Source organism: Hirundo rustica, chromosome 9 (genome assembly GCF_015227805.2).
Source record: "Hirundo rustica isolate bHirRus1 chromosome 9, bHirRus1.pri.v3, whole genome shotgun sequence".
In the NCBI taxonomy this organism is placed as follows: Eukaryota; Metazoa; Chordata; class Aves; order Passeriformes; family Hirundinidae; genus Hirundo; species Hirundo rustica.
The window spans coordinates 2,062,478-2,089,099 of NC_053458.1; the positions used below are offsets into that span (position 1 = coordinate 2,062,478).

Genomic DNA, 26,622 nt, shown 5'->3' on the forward strand with positions numbered 1-26,622 from the left:
ACCCTCCCAGACCGTCGAGTCCGACCCTTCCCCAGCGCTGCAAATCCCACCGCTAAAGCGCGTCCCCAAGTGCCACATCCACGTGGCTTTGAAACCCTTCCAGGGATGGGGACTCACCCACCCTGGACAGCCCTTTTGGGGAAGAAACCTTCCCAAATATCCAACCTAAACCTCCCGTGGTGCAAATTCCTCCTGCCGAGTCGCTGGTATTGGAGAGGAGCCCAATCCCGTCTGGTTCCAGCGTCCTGTCGAGGAGTTGTGAGAATATTTCCCCATGGCACAAAGGGCACAAAGCTCCAAATCTCGTGAGGCAGAGAGGTGAGGGCTGCCCTGGCACAAACTGGCACAGGGGGAACGCTTTGGGCTCTGCTTTGCAGCTCCCGTAGGTGTGGTGGGAAGGAGCAGCTGGAGGAACTGAGCTCGGATAAAGCCAGGAGAGCCCAGGAAACTTCGCCTCTCGTTCTGAAGGTGCTGAAAGAAGTTGGGAGCCCCAGGAGAGGAAAGCTGTGTGTCACCAGCGAGCTGTTAGCACCAGGATGGGCAGAGAGCAGCTTTTAGCACAGTTTGACTGAAAAACACTCCCAGTTCCATTAGGAGGAACCCAGGACTGACCTGCTTTAACAAGAGGCCAACCATAAACTCCGGGGTCACTTGTTCACAATGCTTGAAAGGCAAATTAGAGCAGCCAGATTGTTTTTTCCCCCCGCTAATCCCCCAACTTCCTGGTGCAGTGCTCTGCTGTGAGGGAAACCTTGGAACAATCCTGCCAAGGGAAGCGCTGGGGAGGCACAGGACCAAGGAAAACACAGCTCCTAAGCCTCAGGCTCTTCCTGGCTCCTACCTCAGTTTTAGACCTATTTGTATCTGCTTGGTGAGGGTTTTTGTCTCCCCCAGCAGAAGTGTCAGTGCAGATGGAGCAGTAGAGACCCCTCACCTGTGCACAGGTGAGATAAAAAATCTTTTATCAGCACATCCAGACTCCCTTGGAAAGGGTGCTGGCAGGTGTTTCCCAGTCCTGGATAACAGAGCTGCTCCCAGCCCAGGGACCCAGCCCAAATTTCTGCCCTGGGCAGAAGGCGAGATGGGGCACAGGCATTGCAGCATTTGGCTGTCAAAGACAAGCAAACCAAGAGGGGACAGGACCTAAACTCATCCCACTAATGTGAGTTTTTCCAGGAAAAGGGCAGGAAGGTGCAGCTGCACAGCCATAACATCAAACCAAGCTACAGCTGTCTCCAAAGTGACCCTCTCGGTGCCCTTGGATAAGATATTGCACATTAATGCCTGCAAATCTGATTATTCCAAGGCTCTTACTGTCCACGTCCAACCAAACACAAAGTATTTGTGCTTCTTTCCCAGGAAAGTCTCCAAGACAGTAAAAAAAAGCCTGTGAATTATCGCAGAATTTAGTGCCTCTGTTATTCCTGGATCCTTTTCCTTAAGGAAAAGCCAGGAGTCCACGTGCTGCCCCAAAGGCTGTGCAAGGAGCAGCACACCCAACCCGAGGGCAGCGCTGGGGACAAAGAGAGGCAGCAAAAGTGACGAGGGGTGCTGAGGGCCGGGGTTTATTGGCTATCCTTAGCAGCAAAACAGTGTTCTTAAATACAGGGAGAGGCCCAACACTCCTGTTGCAGTGACAGTGTGACGGGGGAAGGGGCTGGGCCGCCTGCCCCAGCGCACGCTGCAGCGGGCTCTATGTGATGACGGTGGGCCCCGAGCGGCCGGTCCTTTCGTGGAGCTGGGAGAGTTTCAGTGCGATGGAAATGAGAGGTGCCAGCATCACCTGCAGGGAGGAAAGAGAGGGCTCAGAAGTGCAGGGCAGCGCGGGCAGCCTTCCCACGCCGCATCCCTCGGTGTGCAGGTGTCCTAGGGTAACTTTATGATGCTTGTATCCCCAATCCTCTGTTCTGTTTGTGCTGTATATTGAGTCCTGTGCCTTTGAGACTGGTTCTAAGAGCAAGGAGAAGCGCGGAGTTTGTTTTGAGAAAACTGCCCGACTCCTCCACATTCTGCTGCGGACGGGGTGTTCGGCGGAGCCTTGGAGAGACTGCAGGACAGAGATCTTTTTTTGCTTTTAGCTAGTTTCAGCTAGCTAGGGCAGAGAAGTTCCCTGGACTGTTTTTTTTCCTTTTTCTTGGAACTGTTTAAACCTGCTCTGGACTGAAAACCCAGGGGAGCACTGGGGGCTGCACCTGCGGCCCACCGGGGCCTGGACCTCGGCATTTTCCAGCAGCGCCGGAGGGACTGGGACTGAGGAGACGCTGAGAGAGAGCCGAGCTACACCCACGGCAAGGACTTTCTCAATTTGCCATCTCACTTCAGAAGGAGAGGTTTTATTGTTTCATATTATTCATTCTTTATACTTGTATGCACTTCATTTGTTTAGTAAAATAGTTTTTTCCACTTTTCTCCAAAGAGGTTTTTTTTTCCCGGACCAGTTAGAAGGAGGGGCCACTTAGGCTTGCTTCCTTAAAGAGATCCTCTACAGGGGTTTTCTCCCAAAATTTGTCCCAAACCAGGACAGCAGGTCAGGCTGGGACGGCTAGAGCTCAGCTCTCCTGACCAAAGGCTGCTTGGGGCTCACAACCTGAGCTCTGGGACCAGAGACAGGAATGCAGTAATCAGGGAAAAATCACAAGCTCTGGTGTTGCTGCCACCCTCCTTGTGCTGTATCCCAAACTCCACATCAGCACAGGATTTAGGTAAATCCTAAGTTCATAATGGAGGATTTTCAGTCTTTTTGGCACAGTCAATTATGGCACAGTGAGTTAGGCACAAAGAGCCCACAGAGTGTTTGGTGGGGAATACAGGATCAGAGAATATCCTGAGCTGGAAGGATCCCCAGGGATCATGGAGACCAAACTCTGGCCCTGCACAGACACCCCAACAATCCCACCCTGCCCAAACACTCCTGCAGCTGTGCCTTGGGGCTGTGCCCATTCCCTGGGGAGCCTGGGCAGTGTCCAAACATCTTCTGGGTGAAAAACTCTTTCCTGATATCCAGGCTAAACTTACATCCATGAGCAGGATTCTTTTCTTCAGCAGCATTTGTAAACGATGTCGCACAATATTCACCGCACTCAGCACTGAACAGGGCAGTCTCACCTTAGGCACAGCTGCATCCTGTGATCCCACTGAGATTTTTTAAAGCAGGCACAGGGGTAACACAGACATGAAAGCTGTGCTGTGGCAGAGGCAGCTGTGAGGGATTCCCAGTAATACTTACTCCACACCGAGCTTTTTTTTTTAACAACCTTATTTATACCGGGATGAAACACACCAAACCTCCAGCTCCTCCACAGAGCTCCAAGCAAAGCAGGGCCATGAAAGGGGCAGGACCGAGGTGCAGCACCCACCTGTGGGTCTTGGTTTATCTTCTGAGCATCCTTCTCGTAGCTGTCGATGTAGAGGCGCACGGTGGCGCCGGCGCTGCCGGTGCCGCTCAGCCGGAAGATGATGCGGGAGCCGTCGGAGAAGATGAGCCTCAGGCCCTGCTCGGGGACACAGGGGAGAAACCTCACAGCTCTGTGCTGGTGGGTAACCAAGGTGTTTTCCATGATTCCCAGCCTGGTTTGCACCATCCCTGCTCTTTAGGGAGCCACAGAAGGCTCCTGTGTGGTGTCATTGAGATGGCCAGAGCACTCAAGAGTGCTCCTTTAAAAACTTCAGAACTCAAGCATCAGTTCCTTGTTATCTAAAAGTCTTTCATCCCTTCTCTACATTGCAGTCCCATGAGCAGCTCCACACAGCTCTGGCTCTTTCTCTCCTTCTACCTTCCTTCTTCACTTCCAGCTCGCTGCTTCCTGTCCCTGGCGTGGCTGCCTTGCCCTGTCTGTCCCTCACACAACCTCCTGTCCCTTCCTCCTTACAGCAAACAAACTCCAACTGACTCCTCTCCCGGCTAATTCCCTCTTTTATCACCCACAGCTGTGAGAGCAAGGCCGTTCCCATTCTTTGGTAATTAACACAGCTGCAATGCAAGATTGCCTTTAGCACCATCTCTACCTGTCTTCCCACACCTGTGCTACCCTCTGCCCGCTCCCACAGGGATTAATGTCCCTAAAAACCCACGCTGGAGAGCTCGGAACAAGAGCCAGCAATTCCCAACCCACTGCTCCTCGTGGAAACAGGAGCCCGGGAGCCTGTGCCCACCTGGTTCTTGGAGACGCTGCCATCCACGGGGTCGTTGTACTCGAAGTTGTCGGCTTTCTCCACCGTGTACACTTTGTCCCCGCTCGACAGCTGCTTCCCCACGAAGGAGCGGTCGAACATCACCGTCTCCAAGTCCTTCATCATTTTGTTGGCAGCGTCTGCGTCCACCTCCTCGTAGTCGTACCTGCAGCCAGCACCACACGCTGGTTAGGGAGGGGAGGGTGCACCGGGTTGTGGTGGTTTGGGATGCGCTTCTCGAGCTCTGCGGGCGCTCTCTGCTCCCGTCCTGGTGGGGAGGACGGGCAAAAAAGGCACATAAAAGCACCAGAACACATTGCCCAGAGAAGCTGTGGCTATCCCTGGAGGTGTCCAAGGCCAGGTTGGACATTGGGCTTGGAGCAGCCTGGGACAGCGGGAGGTGCCCCTGCCATGGCAGGGGGGCACTGGGTGGGATTTGAGGTCCCTCCCAACCCAGTGTGGGATTCTATGAAAAGAGAGGAGTGCAGTACTACAGCCACATTCACACAGATCCTCGGGATACAGCGCAGCATTTCACAGGCACCCGGTGCCAGGAGATGAAAGCACAAAGTGCTGTCTCACACCGAGTATCACAGACCCAGGGCCAAGATCCAAGTGACCGCCAAGAACTTCCTGCAGCTCTGCCCACAGCACCCCAGCAGCTCCCTCGTGGTTACTGTGAACCCCCTCAGTGCCTCCCCACGGCAAACTGCAGCTGTGCCTGCGGCAGAAAACATCCAGTGCCAGCTTTGATGTCCCTGCCCAGGTAGGAGAGGCAGCAGAGGGCGGCTGGAGCCCGCTCCAGGATCCCAGGCTCCGCGTTCGTGCTGCCAGCCGGGTTTGTGCCGCTCTGTTTCCGCCTGACCCGCCTACTCCCACACCCAGGGTGCTCTCGAGTGCTAAAAGGCTGCTTTTTTATCCTAGACTTTGGCATTTTTCCCTCAGATGTGTGCTGGCTTTGTGGTGAGTTGTTGGAGGGAAAAAGAAAAAAAGAAAACAACAAAGGAAAGGCGAGTTCTTTCACTTGGCAATTTGAGATGGAATTTTCATGAAGATCTTCCAAGCTGAAATATTTCTGCCTAATGTTCTCACAGTATTCCCACCCCTGCTTGTGTGCAGGCTGGTTCTCATTCCTTCCCTTGCCATCTTCCATGTCCACTGCAGCTTAAATTTGAGTATTTGGGGACTGGACAGGAGCTCAGCCAGGTCAATAACAGCCATGGGGCTGGGCATCCATTCTACGAGATGCCGCTGTCACTGAAGATACTATCACAAATTAACTTGTGATGGGGGGTCTCAAGAATACAGATCCCATGGCAAAAAATGACTCTTGAAGGAAAAAAAGCCTCAATTAAAAGAAAAACAAAAAGGTGCTTTGCATGAATAAAGTGCCCAGGCTCTGTGTCCTAGGGTGAACTATTTATGTCTGGAGTAACAACCCAAAGCTGGACACCACGAAGGGCTGTGGTGAAATTCCCATTTGGTGGCACCCAGGACTGCTCGGGGAGCTTTAATCACTGCAGGACAAACAGCAATGGAGTGACACAGGAACAGCCCCAAATGCCAGGGCCCAGGGGCGCTTTCCCCACCTGGTGAAGAAGTTCCTGCCGTACTTCTGCCAGTGGTCCTTCATGATGTCCTCCACGCTCTGCTTGCGGGCGGCCAGGATGGAGAGCCAGGCCAGCACCGCCCACAGCCCGTCCTTCTCTCGGATGTGGTCGGAGCCTGTGGGGAGCCACGGCACGGACACAATTCCCACTCCTGTCACACCACAGTCCCCACCTGGTCTCCTCTCCCCCAAGCCCCTGGCAGATGCACAGCTCACAAATGGGAAGCGTTTCCAGAGCTCCATCCCTGCTGCGGCGTTAAAGTGGGTCAGGATCTGATCTGCTCCAGCTCCAGCCCAAAATAAAACACTCAGCATCTCTTAACACACACACACTCGCTGTTCACACATCCTTAACTCTGCTCCCAAGGAAGTAACGGGGAACGCACGGTAGAAAAGGCATCAAATAAAAAACGAAAGGGAAATGCAAAGGTGCAGCTTGGGAAGGAGAACATCAACAGGGAGAGCATCCACAGGGAGAACATCCACAAGGAGAACATCCAAAAGGAGAACATCCAAAAGGAGAACATCCAAAAGGAGAGCATCAACAGGGAGAACATCCACAAGGAGACCATCCACAAGGAGAACATCAACTCCTCAGCAGCTGTCGTGTCCTGTCTGCCAAGGAGCAGCCTGGGATCATCTCCTGGCCCAGCACCAAGGGGAATGTCAGCCCTCCTGAGGAACCGAATCCCAACGACCCCAAAATCACCCCAGAACGGGGAGAGGAGCAGCAGGGCAGGGAGCACCAGCCATGGGTCTGGCAACAGCAGGGCAAGGAGAGGCTCCATCCATCTGCAGAGACCAGGAAAGCCTCCAGCCTGCTCCCACTGGGGCTGGAAAAGCTTCTCTCCTGGCTAAAGGAACATTCACAGAATGGGTCAGGTTGGAAAAAACCCCAGTGGGGAACCTGGTCCAACCTCCCCGCTCCAGCAGGGCCATCCCTGGGGCCAGGAGTGCTTCCAGATTTCTGATGTCTCCAGTGAAGGAGACTCCACACCTCTCTGGACAATCTGTAGGGAAGTTCTTGCTCCTGTTCAGGTGGAATTTCCCTGGCCTCAGTTAGTGCCCGTTGTCTCTCGTTGTGGATTGCCCCGAAGCTGGCACTGCAAGGAGAGCAGGAGCAGCCAGAGCCAGCCCAGCCTTGCCCTGGAAGCACAGCGGGATCACACAGCACCGGGAAACCCGAGAGGTGCTGGACCTTGCACAGCCCCCAAATTAAATGGGATCAGGTGGCCCAGAACACACCCAGCCCACACTCCGTGCCTCGGTTTGACCCTGTGCCCCACAGATGTAAAGTTTTCTCCTTCCCGCTCTGGAAAACCTCCAGACAGGTATTAAAGAAATCCCAGGAGCACTCCAGAGCTGCTGTGCCACCCTCTGAAGGAGTGCCAGAGCGGGAATCCTCTGGGAAAGGGCTGGGGGCAGGGCAGGGGTTACGCGGTGCTTTGCACAAACCCTGCTGCTGTGGCTGTGGCCATAAACGATCCCCACGGTCCCTGACGGCCGAGAGAGCTGGGCAGAGGTGATGGAGAGGAATGCTAAACAAACACCAGCCCCATGTGATGCATCAGCTTATTGCTGGAATAAAATACCCAAGGAAGCAGGCAGGGATTCTGTCATGTCCCATTACTCTAATTGCTGCTGGGCTCCAGTCCCACTGCCTCAGGGTTTGTTTCAGTTTTTACTGGGTCCTTTGGCTGCCCCTTCACCTCTGTCCCCTTCAACACTCCCACCCTGTCCTGCTCCAAACAACTCCTCATTAACTTCCTGTCAGCCCACCCTCCTCACCCTTTTTCATTCCTTTTGCCTTCCTGAGTGCATTTGCCACATGGACAAACCCCTTTGCATTGCAGGGGGGTCCAACACCCCCAAACCCTTTCCAAATCTGTTCCCCAAAACCGCTCCCACCACTCAGATGTGCTGCTGCCTGGCCAAAATCCCAAACCTCTGTCTCAGCCCCTGCTGCTGCTGGAATCACTTTGGTTTGGGAGGCAGCCCCTTACCTGCTGGGGGATGGGGAGAAACTGAGCTTGTTGCTCATACAAAGGTGCAAACAGTTTTGGGGAGCTGCTCATTTGAGATCATCTCCCACCAGCAGCTCCAGGAATTTGGTTTTATTTATCTCCTGAAGCACCAGTGTGCTCTCATTAGCCAAGATCCAGGATATAACCTCAGCACGTGCTGAAATCACTCAGGGCAAAACTCCAGAATCTTTCTTTACTCGTTATTTACATTGAGATTCCCTTACAGAGATACCGGGCTCTCTGAAATTCACCTTTCCTTCCAAGCCACAGCCAAATCCCAGTCCCACATATCAGAGTAAAATCTGATTGCAAAAATATTGCCCCTGGAGACTGCTCAGCCCCACAGCAACCTGCTCTCCCCCAGAGCTGTGATCCCAACCCTTTCCTGTCAAGCTGTGCATCCCAGCTCCACAAAGCACTTCACTCCAGGTTTTTGGGGGTTTTAAGGCACCCACACACAAGCTAAAAGGTTTTTCAGGGGTGGTGGAATGAAAACACACAAGGTTTGAGTGAGAAATTCCCGCAGGATCTTGTGCCTTGCATGTCCCACCAGAGATCCTTAGAGAACAGGGAAAAAACATGTCAGGGAGGATTCAGACCAGACAAAACTCAGCCTTTTTGCAGGAAGCAGGGGCTGACTGAGGGCCCTGCCTGCAGGGAAGGTCCCATTTCCACAGGCAGGACACAAAACCACAGGGGAGACGCCAGGGAGAGCTCAGGGAATGCAGAGACCTCCCGGGAATCCTGCCTGTCCTGAGCACCCTGCTCCGACCTGCAGCAAATCCTGCTCCCGTCAGCTTCCCTGCACACCCCCAGGAAATTCCCTGTGATGTTCACTTTGTTTCTCTGTAACTCAGTAACTCACTTCGACTGTTCAAAGGCAAGCGTTAATTTCAACTTTATAAATCATACCTTGTTTTCAGAACAGGAAAATGAGGGCCCTATTAAGCTCAGAGATTTAATAGTGACCTGAAACCTTCCCTAATAAAACTCCGTGCTCCAAACCGTATTTCTTTCCAGAAATGAAAACATTGAGAAGGTTTTCCTGGCCACCAAGTGTTGAAAAAATACATTTAGCATTGCATTTATTCCCCACAGACTCGGTGACTGGGCTACTAAAGAGGCCCCCAAACTTCCTGCCTATCTCCTTCCTGGAGAGCTGGAGGAGAAGGAGCTCCTACCTCACAAAACCTTTGTGTTCGTTTCCACTCCAATTCCTCCAAGCAGTTTTTAACATTTCCATCTTTTACAAGTGTTAACAACTGCAGATGAAAGATAAATCCCAAGCTCTAAAGAATAAACAACTAAGAGGAGGAACACCACCATGATGGGTGATATTGGGAATGCTGACTTACCAGTCCCAAAACTTTCCTCTCCACACAGAGACAGTTTGTTTGCGTCCATCAAGTTTCCAAAGAACTTCCAGCCTGTTGGAGTCTCATACAAAGCAATCTTTGTAGCCTGGGCCACCCTGCCAAGGTAAGAAGGCCGAGTCACATCCCTGGATCCTCGGTGCTCCCAGGGGAAATGGGATCAGCAGTTTCCTGGGGTGCTACTGAAGGCAGGGAATGCTCTAGTACAATCCCTCTATTTCATCCCACTTTGATATCTGGGAGGTGGGTGGGATGTGCATTTACAGAACAAACACACAACTCTGCAAAGCAACTTTAGGTTGCAGATCTCAAAGCATTTCACCGGGAGATGTCACTATCAAATGTAAGGAAAAGAAGGAGAGTAATTTGTTTGGGCTTATGCGTAGGGAAGAGAAAGAGCCAAGCTCTGCCATGTCCCCAGGCAGGTTTTAATCCATTAAACCTCACTGCTGCCCTGGCACTCCTCACCAGACCAAACACTCGGGACAGACTGGGGTGAAATCCCAGGAAAGGGATTTGCCCTCAGTTTAGGAAGGACCTTGAGATGCTGGAGCATGTCCAGATGGGGCAGCGAGGCTGGTGAGGGGCTGGGAACACAACCCCTGTGAGGAAGGGCTGAGGGAGCTGGGGATGTTCATCCTGGAGAAAAGGAGACTCAGGGGTGACCTGATCACTCTGCACAGCTCCTGAAGGGTGGCTGTGCTCAGGGGGGTTGGTGTCATTCTCCAGGCAGCGCTGACAGAAGGAGAGGACACAGCCTCGAGCTGCACCGAGGGAAATACAGGCTGGAGAACAGGGAAAAGCTTTTTACAGAAAGGGTGATAAAGCACTGGAATGATCTGCCCACGGAGGTGGTGCAGTCACCATCCCCGGGTGTGTTTATAAAAGCCTGCATGTGCCGTGCTTCGGTTGAGGTGTTGGGGCTGGGTTGGACTCGATGATCTTGGAGGTCTCTTCCAACCCAGTGATTCTGTGCAAGGGGCACGGCGTGCCCTGGCAGGGCTCCCTGCCTGTGCCCTGTCCCCATGCCCTGTCCCTATGCCCTGTCCCCTGTCCCCATGCCCTGTGCCCTGTGCCCTGTCCCCTGTCCCCATGCCCTGTGCCCTGTGCCCTGTCCCCATGCCCTGTCCCCTGTCCCCATGCCCTGTCCCCATGCCCTGTCCCCATGCCCTGTCCCCTGTCCCCATGCCCTGTCCCTATGCCCTGTCCCCTGTCCCCATGCCCTGTCCCCTGTCCCCTGTCCCCGTGCCCTGTCCCCATGCCCTGTGCCCTGTCCCCGTGCCCTGTCCCCGTGCCCTGTCCCCTGTCCCCATGCCCTGTCCCCTGTCCCCGTGCCCTGTCCCCATGCCCTGTCCCCATGCCCTGTCCCCTGTCCCCTGTCCCCGTGCCCTGTCCCCGTGCCCTGTCCCCTGTCCCCATGCCCTGTCCCCTGTCCCCGTGCCCTGTCCCCATGCCCTGTCCCCATGCCCTGTCCCCTGTCCCCATGCCCTGTCCCCTGTCCCCGTGCCCTGTCCCCTGTCCCCGTGCCCTGTCCCCTGTCCCCGTCCCCTGTCCCCATGCCCTGTGCCCTGTCCCCTGTCCCCATGCCCTGTCCCCTGTCCCCGTGCCCTGTCCCCTGTCCCCGTGCCCTGTCCGCGGCGGGTTACCTGTCCAGGGCCCCGCTGGTGGGCATGCTGCGGGCGAAGCCGCGCACACCGGTCTGCTGGAAGTACGGGATGCTGAAGATGTTGGCGGCGATGACGGCCACCGAGTCGGAGGGGTTGACGAAGAAGCCGTGCTTGCCCAAAATCATGTTACGGTCCTGGGGGAGACAGCGCAGGCACGGCTCAGCTCCCTGCCCAGCCCATAAACCCAACGATTCCCAGAGGTTTTCTGAAATAAACACGGAGCTTTGAAGAAGTTACACAGCGGCACCTCGGTAGTGTTTCGCCTCCCTGCTGATTTGTCACAGCTTTGAAGTTATTTAAATACAGCTTGGGGTTATTGACACGGTACCCAACTATTTCTGTGGTGCCAAACTGCAGGGAGTGCTTCAGTTCACTCACGGTTCCAGAGGAGAGGGGGAGAGAGAGGCTGCAGCTCGGTGCCCAGAGCTGGTTAGGGGGAAAGAGGGGGAATTCTGAGCAGCTCCTTTACCCCATCTCCATCAAAGGCAGCTCCAAAGTCGTACTCTCCCGTCTTCATGGTCTGCACCAGGTCGGCGGCGTAGGTCAGGTTGGGGTCAGGGTGGTGACCCCCAAAATCCTCCAGGGGGGTGCAGTTCACAGCCGAATTTGCTGGGGCTCCCAGCTCCTCACACAGGATCTTCTTCACGTAAGGGCCCACAACTGTCTCGGCAAAACAGAGAGGAAGGAGTCGGCCCAGCCACGGCAGCGCCCACCTCGGGCTGCTCACTTTGGGTCACTTTAGGTGCTGTGTGGTTTAGGAGCTCCCACCAAAATCCACCCCGTCCCTGCAAGTGTCCCAGGCCAAGCTGGACAGGGCTTGGGGCAACCTGGGCTAGTGGGAGGTGTCCCTGCCCATGGCAGGGGTGGGAGTGGGTGAGCTTGAAGGTCCCTCCCAACCCAAACCCTGATTGCATGAAACATTTCACAGAATCCTCGAGTGGTTTGTTAAAGATCAGCTCACTCCAACCCCCTAAAACACAACACTTGATAAAAGAAAACAGCACAAGACATCAGAATCTTGCTCCCAGAAAGAAAACTCCAGTATGCTACAAAGCAAACCCCAAAGCTGCAATGTGAATTGCAGAGAAAAACCTTCCTGTGACAAATCCCCAGGGACACCTGACCCCACGGTGCCCCAAGCCCTTTTTACCCCCATGCATGGCATCGATGCGAATCTTGAGCTGGTTCTTCCCTGAGAGCAGCTCCTTCAAGGCATTGAAGTCAAAGATATTCCTCAGCATGTTGGCATAGGCTTCCACAGAGTCCACAATTTCCACTGGAAAAGAGGAGGAGAACAGGGATCAACCCTCTCAGCCTGGAATTGTGATGACCAGGTCCTGCTGCTGTGCTGAGGGTCCTCAGAGCCAAGGGCCAGAGCTCAGCACAAAGCCCTTGAACATCCCAGAGAATCAGAATAGGGACAGGAATAATGGGGCTAAATTAGGAATTTAATCACAGGCTCTCCCTGCTAATCAGGTCACAAGTGGACCAACAAAATCCTTAAGGCAAGCTCTGTTCCCAGTTAAGGCTCCCTGGACTTCCTTCACAATGGCTCAATCCCACTTTGCTTATTATTAAATAAATTTAATGTATTCTAATAATATATTTTATAATTTTAATTATAAATTTTAAAATATGTATACAAAATCAGATCTTTCATTTCCACCAAAGTCGATTGGAAGTGTGAACTTAATAGTTCAAAAAGTTGCACCCTTGCAGCCAACATTAAAACAAAATGCAGCATAAAATTCCCACTACAAAGAAATGGGCACTGAGAGAAATACCAACTTTTATTATCTTTTAACTTATTTCTTTGTTAATTACAAGCACCAGGAGATGGTAAAAAATAGACTTGCAGGATTTTCGAAAAGTCTTTTTAAAATTTATTTTCATACTTCACTGCTGACTGACGAAAGTCACATGTGAAATGTAACAGATTTCCCACTCACAGGGACAACTTTTATATGTGAAACCATGAGGGAAAAAAATCAGTTGAAAGATTAAACTCTGTCATTTTTAATTAGGAAAATGCACTTGAACTGCATTTTTCTGTTTTCAAGTACATGTTTGCCTTGCAGAAAAAACAGCCTTTGATTTTAGGCAAGTTTGACGGATCAAGATTTTGCTACTGAAGTAGAAACTTCTGTAGGACAGAAAACTGTACAAATCAAAATCAACAAATAAATAAATGCCAGGAGCAATGTCCTCACTGGGATTATGGAACAGACGAGAAGGAGAAGTCAGCATGGCCACAGAAACACCACAATTCCTCACCCTTGCCAAGAGGAAGAACATTCCTTTACCTGTAAATGGCTTAAATTTGTTCTCCAAGTCAAACTGCTGCTTCCCAATGGTGCCCAGATCCACCTGGAGATCTGGGCAGATTGCATATTCCTCAATTTTCTTGCTGATTTGGAAAATTTTATCCGTGATGGCTTCAGGAGCAGGGCCTGCAAAATGAAATGGGCAAGGGGAAGATGTTAAAGAATCCAGCTGCAAGAGGAGAGAACTTCAGGAATACAGCAAAGACCTGGGCTGGGAAAACCCTCCTGGGAGAGGAGCAACCAGGGAATGAGGGGAGCAGAGCAGAGCTTTGATGCCTTGGGAGGGCTGAGCTGGAACAGAGACTGGACAGAGCTAAGAGAATAAAGTAGATATTTATTGAAAGGCCTTTAGGATCCACCTTGGGCAGGACAAGAGCCTGGCCAGGGAAACAGCCAAGGTGGAACCAAAATGGACAAAAAATGGGCAAAAAATGGTCACAGAATGGACAAAAAATGGTCACAAAATGGACCCAAAATGGCTGTCTGGTCACAAGGTTTCACACTTTTATAAGTTTTGGTCCATTTGCACATTGTGGTTTAATTGTCCAATTCCAGCTCCAGGTTATGAGTTCCCATCCTTTTTGTTCCTCCCTTCAGCCACCCTTGTTTGTGCTTTTTTTTTGTCCACCTGCTCTATGAAGAGACCTCACTGACACTGAATGTGAGCTCAGAACTGCACCCCTGGGCAGCACAGAACCTGAAAAACATCAAAGCTCAGACTTAAGGCATCAGCTCCATTAGGGAAACCACTGCTCGGGGCACTGACTCCTGGGCTGTGAGCAGAAATTTGGATTCTCAGGTGGACACAATAAATCAATCAAATCAAATCAAATCAAATCAATCAATAAATAAATAAATATAGTAATAATAATATGTTGAGATAGTTATGACATACAGAATGACACGCTAAAAACCTTTAGGAGGCTTTTCATCGTGGCCTCATGCTGTTTTTAATACAGTTTTTACAAACCTTGAGGGTAACTTTTAATCGGTTAATAGTTTCCCTGTTAATTATTGCACTGGCCAGTACAAGCCATTTTACTCGTTTATCTATCTGTTCTCAGATTGTTTACGTATTTCCTTCACTGACTTTTACGGGACAAATCCCTTGTTGTTACAGGTGCACTAGGAACAGATCGTTGCGTTAAAGAAACTTACTCTCCAAACAGCTTTGTGTGTGAACTTACAAATCGCTGTTAGCTGCACTTGGAAATGACAGGGCAGCTTTTCACCCTACCCCTACACAAGGACAAAGCAGGGAGTGCCCTGACCTCCATTGGCAATGTTGAATTTGATGCCGAAGTCGCCGCTGGGGCCGCCGGGGTTGTGGCTGGCGGTCAGGATGATGCCCCCGATGGCTTTGATCTTGCGGATGATGCAGGACACGGCCGGCGTGGACAGGATCCCGTTCTGCCCGATCACCAAGCGCCCGATCTGAGAGGGCAGGAGCACAGCAAAGCTCTGTGAGGGCGAAGCCCAAACCCAGCCCCAACCCCCAAACTCTGCCAAGAGGTCGAGTGTGGGGGAGGATGAAGCCAGAAAGCCCTATAAATATGATTGCTTAGATTCTGAGAATGAGAAACCTGTAAGTGAGATAGAATTGAAAGTAAGTTTTGATGTTTGAGATGTATTAGCTGCTGGATGTCTGGGAAAACAGTTTTGTGGCCAGCTGAAGGTTACCTGCAGCCAGACCCAGGTCAAATGGAATGTTCTGTCTCACCCCAATGTATGGTTCATCCCACACCTGTACCCCTCCCCTGAAGTATCAGGTCTCTGTAACCCCATTGGCACAAGTCCTGTTCCAGCCCACCTCGAGACCCCTTATCAGGGGGTTGTGAAGGTGGCTTGGTCTCTTTGCTCTTTGCTCTTTGCTTTTTGCTCTCTCCCACTCCCAGCCTCTCCCTTCCCCCACCTTCCTAGGCCTTGCCACGAGCTGCAGCCTGGCAGCTCAGAGCAAGGCCCCATATCCCTTACAATAAACCTCATCTTCTAAAACCCAACTTCAGAGATCTCTCGTCTACATCCATCTACATGGTCCTGGAGTCCACAGCAGCAGCAGCAAAGCAATTTCTACAGTCGAGCACGGCCCCGTTCCTGCCGGAGCTCCGCACGGCGCCTCCGACCCCGCGCTGTTGGAGCATTTTCCTCCGTGAGTGGTTGTAGTGGTTTCAACGTTCACCAGTTCCTGCTTCCCGAAATTAGTTCCTAGAATTATTTACTCTAGCAGTAAATTATTTGTTATTTACTCTAGCAATAAAGCAGGCTCCGAACTTAAAAGGTATAAAGGCGGGATTATTAACAAAACTACAAGAAAGGAAAAAATAATGAGAATCAAAATAAAGCTGCCAAAACACTTCCCTCTCCCCCAACAGCTTCTTTTCCCTTCTCACAGACAACATCCAGAGACAAAACTTGGAGCTCTTGGTCAGGTTACCAATAGTCTTTCATCAGTTCATTTAGAGAGAGAAGTCTCTTTTAGTTTGCCGTGGAATTCCCCACAAGAAAACAAAAACAGACCCACGACAATGCTGCACGTGGATGTACTGAAGGGCTGAGCTCTCCACAGGTATTAGACACCACAAAAAAACAACATTCCCCCTGGCTGTGGTCTCAAAATTTGCCTTCAAAACACACAGTGGAGCAGAGAGAAGCCAAAAGAACACAAAACTTGAACATCCTGGGAGCAGCCGCAGGTTCCTCCTCGCAGCGGGCAGCACACCTCCTTCCCATAAATTCAGGAATACCACTGAGATTGGAACCAGAGCAACGTGCTGAGCGATACACCAGCACCAGAATGCAGGCAATGAACCAGGAGGTGGAGAATTCCCTGGAACTCCTTCCCACAGCCCCCAGATGAGGTGACAGCATTGAAAACCGACCGAGGGGCTCAGGCCCAGAACAGGCCGGGAAAAGAGGAGGGATTTCAGTCACTCACAAGCTGAGGCAGGAATCCCGAGCAGCATTCCCAAGGCGTGGTGGGTGCTGAGCCAAGGGCACGGCAGGGCTGTGATTCCTGCCCCCTGGCACTGCCAGGTGCTAAGCCCCAGCCTCGCTGCCCATCACTTATTGCCTGGTCCAGCTGTCACAGCCCAGCCGCTGGCAGAGCTGCTAATAAAACCTCTAGCTAATAACAGCAGAAATGTGAAAAAGCACTTTACAAACCCGAAGTGAGGGCCCTGCCTGCAGCTCACATTGGTGCCCACACACCGATGGCTCATTTATTGCGCCTCACGTTTCATTTGGAGCAGCCCAGCCTCCACGGGGTTTGCTTTTTCCCCATTCTCAGACACCCCCTGGCCTGTGCTTTATTCCAGCCTCCAAACCTTGCTCCTTTTCAGTTTCCCTGAGAATTCACAGGACCTCCAGGAAGCTCCCCTCCAAGTCTTCCCCTCCTGCTCGCCAGTTTCCCTCTGAGGGTCACGTTCTGCAGCATCAGCTCCCCAGCAATGCTGCAGAGGAAGGGAGAGCAGGGGATTTTCCCTGCCCAAGCAGGCAGCAGCTGCAGGAGAGCAGGATGAACACCTCAAATCCCCTGTCCTTGCCCTCCCTGCACACCTGAACTGCAGCTTTTCCCCACAGCAAGGAAGAAAAGGAAGAAACAACTCCACGTGAGCTGCTCTGTGATTTGGGTCCTCCTTGGCTTCCAGAGGATTCCAGCTGCCACTCCCCACCCACCCAATGCTAAATCCTTTGTGCTAACCACTGGGGAAGGTGGTGTAACAATGTGCTGAATGATTTACACTCAATCCTTTTCGAGTCTGGGGAATTTCTTAGGAGGAAAACCTCAGGCTGCAACGATGGAGAAACACCTCTCGTGGAATTCTCGGAACAGACCCACTTTGTGCAGCAAGTTTGGTTTACAGCACTTCAAAACCATCCAGGCAATAATTCCACCCTGGTTTTACTGAAAGCCCCATTAGGATGCACACAGGGACCTCCTGCAGCCCCTTCTCCCCCCAGGAAAGCTGGGAACAGCTTTTCCAGGCCGTGGGAGTTGGTGGCTGCAGCTGCGTGGTGTTCCCAGCCCACCCTTGCAGCCCTTTCTGTGCAAGAGATGCAGCCCAAGCCACCAATCCCACACCCTGAGCACCACTGAGCAGAAAAATCCATGAAAATACCCAAACCACCCCCTAAATCCCATTATTTAGGCAGAGCTGGGCCCAGTGCTGGAGAGAAAAGTCTGAGCTGGTGAAGATGAGCCTGATCTCCCCCTCACCAGCAGATCTGTCCTGGTGTCAGGCACTCCAAGCCTGGCTCTGTGCACATTTTCCAGCTCTTCTGCTCACTGATTTTGAAGGAAAACATTAATTTGCAATGCCTGAAGATTTCCAACCCCCCCCAGCAAGATGGAAAACAGATCGATTTTAAAACTAAATTAATAAAATTCTCTCCTCCTATTTTCCCATTCACTGTTGATTACATTGTCCAAGTCAGGTGTTTTGTCAAACAAATTCCTAAAATCCAGGTCCCTTTGCACAAAGTTTGCTCTGCACTCAGAGATCCAGGACAGACAGCAGAGCCTTTTCTTTTTAAAAAGCAGAACAGAACAAAGATAAAAGCCCATTGCATGAACCACGACCTACCACAAGCACCCAAGCCTCTTGCTCTGCTTCCAAAACACAGAATTCCAGCACAACTGAGCTCCCAATAAAGGCTGTCACTCACTTGCTGCCTCTCATATCAATTTTCAAAGGCTCCCTAAGCATTTATCCCACAGCCACAGCTTCCACCTGGTGAGAAAGGCAAAACACGGTTGTTTCTTCTCCTTTGCCACTCTGGTGGCTGTCCCTGTTACTTCATTTCTGGACAGTATCAGGGGTTTATATGGAAAGACTCAAAAATCCACAGGTGCCAACAGCTTGGGGCGTGTCAAAAGCACAGGACAAGAGCACACAAACCCCAGGCAGAATTGATTTTCCTTTCTCCACGTGCATTCTCTGCCCAGCTGCAACGCTTAGAGTGAAAACCCAGCAATTTCTGTACTCCCCAGCTGATCTGCCGTTAAAACCGCCACGGTTAGCAGCTGAACGAAACCTTTTGGGGACATTAAACCTCACAGTGCCTAATTTCTGATGGGTTCCTGCATTTCTCAGCCACACCCCACAGGAATTGAGCCGTTCAACGTTTACCGACCCCGTTGGCGGCAGCCATTTGGACAATCAGTTCCACTGCAGACTTATTGAGGTACCTCCCATCACCTCCAACCACCAGAGAGGCTCCTTGGCGATCTCTTAGGTCTATGGAAAAAAAGATGCTCTGGATAAAATTCTGCAAATAGTTCAGCTTGGATTCGAAGTAGAAGGTCTTCCTCCGTAAGCCGCTGGTTCCCGGTTTCTGGTCGCCGTAAGGAGCTGTCGGCACCGTCAGCACAGGCAGGGGAGCGTCTTCCATGTCCTTTTCTCACACAGATGCATTTAAGAAGCCGAATGTGCCAAAATTAACCCCCAACCTTGACACAGCGGTGGCCCCACCTCTGAGGCAGGGGTTCAGGGGAGCTGTTGAACACCCAAAAATATCTCCTCGCACCTTCTGTAACCGAAGCCGCGTCCTCGCGCTTGCGGCGGGGGATCAGCGTCAGGGAGAACGCACAATTCCACGCTGCTGCGCCTCGCTGCAAGGCTGCCCAGGGATTGCTGTCTCCTCTGTCACCTCCTGGTTGCCACAGGCACCGCTCCCAGCCGTCCCACGGAGCCCAGCAGTGCCAATCCGTGTGGATCTCCCCGGGCCAGGGAGGTGGGAGCAGCCCAGCCCCGCTCCGGCGCTTCCCCAGATCCGCGGGGCAGTGCCAGGCCCGGCCTCACACCGGGGCTGCGGAGGCAAACTTCCAGCAAGATCCTGCTGGAGCTATTTCGCAAAGTCTAGTGAGTTAAAGGTCACTCTTAAAATGGAAGGGAACAGATCTGTTACCTCCCGTTTGCTCCTGCGGCTCCTGCCATGACAACCTGACTTACCGCGGCCCCCTCAAACACGCAGAATTTCCAGCAGGAACAGCCGGGCAGCCTTTGGCTGGAGAGCCTCAGGAGCCTCAGCTGAGCACTGCCAGCAAGCCTCACCCAGATTAAAACCACAAAAAACGATCCAATGTTTGGGAAAATGCATCCCTGTTCATTGTGGGACAGCCTAAACACAAAGAGAAGAGACTCGGATATCAAGAAACGGCTGTGGAGCCTCATCCTGCCAAGCTTGGGGAAGGTAAATGAAGGAAGGGAAGGTTGTGGACTCCCCATCCCTGGAAGTGCCCGGTTGGGCAGCGTTTGGAGCACCCTGGGATGGTGGGAGGTGTCCCTGCCCATGGAAGGGGTGGAATAGCACGGGCTTTAGGGTCCCTTTCCACCCAAATTATTCCATGATTCTAAAATAAGCCTTCCTCCAAGCCTCTTTAACAACACTCAGAGTCCTCTGCCCGAGCTGCTGGAAACAATTTATAGATATTGCTGGAGCAATTAAAGAACAGACACTCGGTAATTACTCTGTTTGTCCCACTATTAAAAGCAGGAAAAAGGAGATGTGCACACACAGCTGAATTGTGACAGGTCTGAAGGGGCTCAGGGACCCTTTTCCTGCAGTGCTGATCCTGTCATTGCTCCAATGATTGATATCTTTTCTTCCAAAGGAGATCACAGAACCATAAAGGTTGGAAAAGCCCTCTGAGATAATCCAGACAAACCCCTAACCCTGGCCACCACTGCCCATGTCCCTAAGATCCTGATTTATCCATCAGCACATTAAAATGGAGTTGGGATAATCTGTGTGAACCAACACATCAGTGAGACCGCCTGGGGTACACATGCTTGGTGTTTTATCCACCCACACCATTCCAGCGTTTTGCAGCTCTCCTTATTCCCGTGCAAAGGCCCAGGTTTCCCTCTAGTGGTGCAGAACCCAAAATCCAGCTCCCAAAATGACACCTGGCAGGAAAAGGCCGAAGCAAGCTCTTTCCCTTCTGGCTGCCCTGGGAAATGCCGTGGCATTAAGTGACAGGAGGAGGGCACAGGACACCCAGCAGCTCCTGTGACTGCACACGGGACGCATTTGGATTTACTGGCAGGGAGAAGCCGACGGAGGGTTGGAAATTGTGTGCGATTTGGGGATCACACGGCTGCCAGAGGATTCAGAGGTGCAAAATGTCACCAAAGGTGGGTGCTGAGCACCTTTGCACTGGGGCAGGGACTGGAGAAAGGTCATCTGAGCAGTGATCTGGGAGGCTTTGCTGGGGTGACCGAGGGTTACAAATCACTCAGGCCATCTGCTGCCTCCCCACAACCGGATAACGACACCCAGGTCTCCTCCTGGAAGTTGATCAAACTTGTTCTTGGGATCTTTTTTCCTCCAGGTAAGGCCTGCCAGTGCAAAATTAGCCTTGCAGCTGGAAGTGCTTCCCTGCAATCTGCTGGATATCTCCCTTGCTGGCACAGCAAACAAAGAGACCGTAATCCTCTTCCTGGCAACTCCTCGCTAAAAATCCTTTGGATTTAGGCTTGGAGTGCCCTCTGTGCTACAGCAAACAGCCCCAGTGCTCTGAGCTTTTCCTTGTGCTCCTGTGGATCTCTTATTCCCCATCTCCCTCTCCCAACAGCCGGCCTGGCACAGACAGGGGTTATTTCCTAACCCAGGTCTCCTTTTACTGTCCTGCACTTCCCATGCACGAGAACAGAGTTAAAACTATTAATTAACTGTTGAGTTTAATGATAGAAATGCAAATAAGACCATTCTGAGAGGGCTTAAATTCATTAAACATTGCAGAGCCACAGCTCCTCCCTTCATTCCATGGTCCCTGAGTTGTCCCCTTAATTCCTCACCCTGAGTGAGTTGTGCCATCAATTTTGGGAGATGGAGCCTTCTTCCCCTGGAGTCTTCCTCAAGCCTGGACCAGGGGTAGGGTTAGAGCCAGACTCTCCCAGCCCCTCACTCTGATACCAGCCTCCCTCCAAGCTACAGTTTTATATTTAGGCATTCAGGCAAGAAAAATAATAGTGGGGGGAACCCAGCATGGAAAGGCCAAACTGAACAGCAATTCCCTGTGTCCCATCCCCTGCTCCACCCTTGGGGCAGGCTTCTCCAAGGTGCAGGGGGCCCTCTCCTCCTCCTCTCCTTTCCTTCCCGTTCCTTTGTCCCCATTCTGAGGGCAGGTAAAGCCAACGTCCCCTCTGTGGGGCTGTGTTTAGCTGCAAGCTTCCCTTTCCAGCTTCGCAGGGATTTCTGACAGCAAGCAGCTTGTACCAGGCATCTCCTTCTGCTCCTTTTCTGTGCTCAGTCGAGAAGACACTCAGCCTGAAACTTCATCTGTGACTCTCCTTTGTAAGGCAGAATCCCATTCCCCCAGCTCCTGCCCTCGGGAAAGCGCCAGTGCCGGTGCTGTCCCTGCCCATCGGCCATCAGAGGGTGCCAAGAGCCCTGGAAAGCCCCACTGGGCAGCTGCCAAAATCGGGCACTTTGTGCCGAGGATGGCTCCGGCGCAGGCAGCCGCTGCTGGCAGAGGCATTTGGTAATGCCGGGACAAATGGAGCCCCGGAAAGATAAATGGACTGCAAGCGTGTTATTGGTCATACAAGGAGTGCTGCTCCCACTGCAAAACGCTTTGTCTTCACTAAGAATTAATTAAAAATCTGAGTTTGGATGTTGCTGTGGAGATTCCAGAGGGAAAGAAAGATGTTTGGCACCGTCTGAACAGCACAAGCGCGCTCACATACGAATTCCCGCAGAATGAAGAGGCTGCTCTCCTCCTGCCACAGCTGGAAAGAAAAGCTGGGTGGCAGAGACAGGGGCTGGCAGGGCTGGGGGTGAATCCCCATCTCCAGGTTTGTCCCACTGGAGGGGCTGAGCCTTCCTTTCCAGGGAAGCTCACAGCAGCCACCAGGATTGTGAAACTTTCTGTTCGATGGTCACCCCGTCAAAGCACGCCCAAATCTGCATTTTATCTCTGCTGTCCTGCCCCTGCCAGGGAAAAGGGGAGGGATTCCAGCAGGATTTCCTCAGTGCTCCAGGATTTCTAGCCCCAGCCTGCTGGGGGATTGAGCCCCTGGCCCTGGGTGCTCTTGGAAATCTGCACCTGAGCCCAAAAAACACCTTCCACTATCCCGGGTGGCTCCAAGCTCTGTCCAACCTGGCCTTGGACACTTCCAAGGATCCAAGGAAGTGTCAGGAACCTGTGCCAGGGCCTCCCAGGGAGGAATTCCTTCCCTACAGAATGATCTCAGGCATTCCCACTGGAATCTCCCACAGCCAGGCCAGATCCTCTCTGAGGGCCGGTGCCCCAGCTCAGGACTGGTGCTCCTGGTCAGGCTTCATTTCCTGATTTTCACTTACAACAAACTCATTTTAAAACTGAGAAATTTTTTTTTTTTTTTTTTCTGGATAACTGGATGTGTTTGTCCTCTACCATCACATCTGCTGTTTATTCTGTTACTCTGCAATTTGTCCTATGAATGTGTACTGTAAGTGTACACATTACACTTTCATTACTTCAGAATTCTTTGAACTTTTTACTGATATCTAAGCTATCTCTATTTATTTAAAAATACATTTCAGCCCCTCATCTGAAGCATTAATCAATATCTTGCCCAGCTCAGGATCATGACAGGATGCATTTCCCAATCCTGGCGGGCTCAGATTTGGGATAACACGTGGAGAGCAGCTCTCCAGCCCAGCTCCCTATCTCGAACTTTGCCCTGACGAAGGGCAGGGGGCATTTCTGCCCTGCCCCAGCTCAGGTGTCTGCTCATGCAGAGTCATTGTCCCAGGAGATTACAGCTAAACCCCTGGCAGGATGAATTTCAACTCTGCCTGCTGGATTTGCAGAGATTAACTGCAAAGCACCTTAGCTCTTGCTCTGAGCTGGAGTTTCATGAAGTGCAGAGTTTAAAATTCCAAATGGGCACTGAAACTGGACAGCCTGACCACTTAATCACCTTCCACTGTAAACTGACATAAGCCAATTAACTTTACAGGCAAAAAAGTCTAAGCTGGTGTAAAAAGAGGCTGTGAGAGCTGCTGCAAGCTGCTGCCTTCTAAAATCCACATCATCTGCAGCCAGGAAATAGCTACAAGTGGTATTTATTTCCTCACTTTAGATACAACATCTCAATTTCCCCTTCTGCCTCTGAGAAAAAATGGAACATAAGAAAGTCAGAAACTGAGGGTTTTCCTACTGGCCTGGAGGATCCAGCATCACCACATCTAGCCCTGGAACACAGGGGTTGCTTTTTTGGAAGAACTTTGTTTATGAGCACTTCATTTTGATGATTTTGATCCCAGGAGCTTTTACTCAAAGGGAGGATCTCTGTGGGAACTGTGGCAGAACAGCACAAAGAAAAAAGGAGCTACCAAAGGGGAGCAGTGACAAATAAATACAACAGGTTTGAACACTTGGTTTCCTTGGGTAACTGAGGGGGGAGAAAGGATAAAGGATAAAGCAGCCAAGGCAGGAACCCAAACTTCCTGGGGGAGAGAGCAGCATTTCTAATAAAAGCCCTGTTTGTCCTGCAGCTATAAAACAAAAGCAGGCACTATTTAACATGCAAGGCACAGCCTGGCACTCCGAACACCTTCCAGCAACGTGCCTGAGTGTGACAACTTGGAGAAGTGTTCAGTTAGGAAGGAACCAAGGGCACAGTAAATTTGGGGAACAGCAGGTGACAAGGTCACCGAATCGGCCTGGTGTTCCTTCTATGATCACACCTGGATTTCTGTCATTTTTGACATAAAGTTATTGCACAGCCACAATTCTGCTGAGCGGCGATGCTCCAACAGGACCTGTGAAGGTCTGATTTGTGTCATCAAAAAGTCAGAATCACCATGTGGGAATGATATCAAGGAAAGCTGGCACACAGACCACAAAAAAAGCTGGTAGGCTACACTGCACGCCAACTGGGAATGGCAAACAATCTGAATTTCAGTTTGCTTACAGAAATGCAAACTTTAAAATAAGATAAACACCCCTTAATCTCGTCTCTCAATCTACTACAAACTGAGTAGCTGCTACTTAAAAATAAATACTTAGTTCCATATTAACCATTCAGGTGGGGACAAAATTCAAGCTAATTTTAGCATCCTTTTATATTGTAAAACTAAAAATCATCGGTTGTGGTCCTCAGGTCTGTCCTGCGCCTGGAGAGCACCACTCAACCAAAAAACACCATGTGATTTTAAAGCATTCATCAGCCACCTCTCAATCCAGAAATTCACTTTTCCAGCAGTATTACTCAGCTTTTCTCAGCACGAGGCCACTGAGTTTTCCCCCCAGAGCTGGCTGCTGGGATCGGGAGATGTTCGAGTCCCAGCACTTGGACAAACCCACAGTTGCAGGAACAAGTTTCCATGTGCCGGTGCCTGTTCTGCAGGGCACTTTCTTACCATGGATGAAGTTGTCCATCCTTCTCTTTGAAGGGCAGGGAACTCCCAGTCACTTCATATTGACTATGAAGAAAGAGGATTTTCAGAGGCTGTTACTTAACTACGCTGTGGTAACCACCAGGGAACTGATATTTGCAATTACAGAGAATTTGTAATTCCCACGAACCAAGCATCCCTCGAGCACTCCAAAACAAGGCAAACACATCAAAATTTATTTAAAACCAGTGCTTTGCATTTCCTAAAGAAACCCTCTGGTTTTAGTCGCCTCATTTCTTGGGACCACAGAGTTTTGCTGCTCTTGAGTTTGGCAATGCAGTTCCTGCGCTGCCTTATTTAGGCCAGAGGTGCTAAGATGTAGCAAACATCTGTAATTACATTTCCAGTGGCTCTGCCCTCTGCAGCTCACCCCGCTGTACCTCTGGTTACTTACCCAGGCTTTCCCTGCCGCTCATTTATTAACCCACAGATTCTTCCACACCTTTCCTTCCTCCACCTCCAGTTTTTCCTGAACATTTGCTGACTTTAGGGCCAGTTCTGTCCCAGCACTTGGAATTCACGTGGACAAAACGCTCCGAGGTGAATTCCTGCTGGCAAGGGCAGCCCTTGGGAGCTGCTGCTGCAGCTCTGGCAGCGAGCTCTGCTCTGCACGTACGTGAGAGACTGCACGATGCAGGGGAGGATCTGAGACATTCCCGGCCCTCCTCGCTTCCCAAAACACCTCCCCAGACCCCAGCAGGGCTCTACCCCAGGCTGAAGTATAAATGATGGAGAAGTCGGTGCCTGGAATGCTGCCACATCCCACCAGGCCCCGGGTGCACATCCAAAAACCTGCACAAAGTCACATTTCATCCCAGGGAACAAGTTCCCCACTCTGCTTATTCCCAGTGATCCACAGGGACCCTGTCTGTGTGTGCCCTCAGGCAGGAACGCTGCATATTCCAACTCCAACCCCCTCCCAGAAGAAATAAACAAACCTGCTGCTTTTCCATCAGGGAAGATTGCTCTACCCATCACTTCCAGGGGTGCACGCAGCATCCAGGGATGCTGGCTTATGGAATCGGAGCTGAGCAGCTGCCACACATCACAAAAGACAAATTTCTACACGGCTTAAAAAGAATTCAAGCCTGTTATTTGCTTCTTTGTGCCCTAAGAAGGCAGCACTCCCAAATTATTATTTTTTTTTTCCCTAAGAAGTCAGGTATTTACAAGCATTGGGGCACCTGGGAATTTGGAACAGGTAACCCTGAGGTTCTACCCTAAGAACCAGAACCCTCAGCCCCTCTCTGCTTTGTGGTCCATGAGGAAGAATGTTTGCTGCTGCTGTTGGTGTCCCAGGAGAAGGGGATAGTTTTCCTTCGGAAAATAGTAAATGCAGGAAAAAAAAAAAAAAAAAAAAAAGTAAATGCAGTCCCTTTGCTTGACTTCAGCACCTCTCCCCACCAACATCACCCTCCCTGCTGGGATTCCCTCGGGACACCGAGTGACAGGAGCGGGACGAACCCACGCTGGAATCCCGGAGCAGTGAGATGCCATTCCAGCGCTGTGGAAGGGAACGCCGCTCCCTCCCTGCTCACCGCGCCGCTGGCTCGCGTTTTAGCCGGAAAACCCAGCCAGGGCCAGAAGGAAGAAGAAGGAATCACAGCAAAGCCGCGTCCATACCTCTGCCCCGACCAAGGCCAGGCAGAGGCTGCCGGGGGGGTTCCTGCCTGCCCCGGGAGCTGTCCCTGTCCCACTGCAGCCCACGTCAGCCCCACGCCAGCGATTTCCGCCGGGGAGCGCATCCCGGAGCGCTCGGCGCTTACCCCGTTGGCCGCGGCGATGCGGACGATCAGCTGGATGGCGTCTCGCATGTAGAAGCGGCCGTCGCCTCCCACCACGAGCGTGGCGTCCTGGCGCTCGGCGGGCGGCACGGTGGCCAGAATGCTCTGGATGAAGTTCTCGGTGTAGTTGGCATTGCTCTGGAACACGGTCACCCGCTTGCGCAGCCCGCTGGTGCCCGGCTTCTGGTCGCCGTAGGGCTTGGTCTGCACGGTCACGATCCGCACCATGGCCGGCTCCGGGAGAGTTCCGGGAGCCGGGGGAGAACCGCGACCGGCCCGGCCC

At 51.8% G+C, this 26,622-nt stretch overlaps 1 protein-coding gene across 2 annotated transcripts; it reads right to left on the reverse strand.

The window, feature by feature from the left end:
* Positions 1–1,549: 1,549 nt before the first annotated feature.
* Positions 1,550–26,612, reverse strand: PGM1 (phosphoglucomutase 1). 2 transcript variants are annotated; one of them, XM_040073441.2, is made up of 11 exons: positions 26,322–26,612; positions 14,439–14,601; positions 13,147–13,293; positions 11,994–12,119; positions 11,313–11,503; positions 10,823–10,977; positions 9,159–9,274; positions 5,760–5,895; positions 4,153–4,336; positions 3,357–3,491; positions 1,550–1,783 (listed from the first exon to the last, which is right to left on the reverse strand). In XM_040073441.2, the coding sequence occupies exons 1-11, from the start codon at positions 26,565–26,567 to the stop codon at positions 1,694–1,696; spliced, it is 1,689 nt and encodes a 562-aa protein (XP_039929375.1). In that variant the 5' UTR covers positions 26,568–26,612; the 3' UTR covers positions 1,550–1,693. The 2 variants fall into 2 exon arrangements, with proteins under 2 accessions (XP_039929375.1, XP_039929374.1); XM_040073440.2 differs by lacking the exon at positions 26,322–26,612 and adding an exon at positions 18,301–18,959.
* Between the last annotated feature and the right edge of the window lie 10 nt (positions 26,613–26,622).

Coding starts and splice junctions, on each gene's coding strand:
- PGM1 (XM_040073440.2), bottom strand. CDS start 18,558: ATGGAAGACGCTCCCCTGCCTGTGCTGACGGTGCCGACAGCTCCTTAC. Junction 12,120..13,146: donor CAAATTTAAGCCATTTACAG/GTAAAGGAATGT, acceptor CCTCTTTTCCAG/TGGAAATTGTGGACTCTGTG. Junction 4,337..5,759: donor GGCAGGAACTTCTTCACCAG/GTGGGGAAAGCG, acceptor TGCTGGCTGCAG/GTACGACTACGAGGAGGTGG.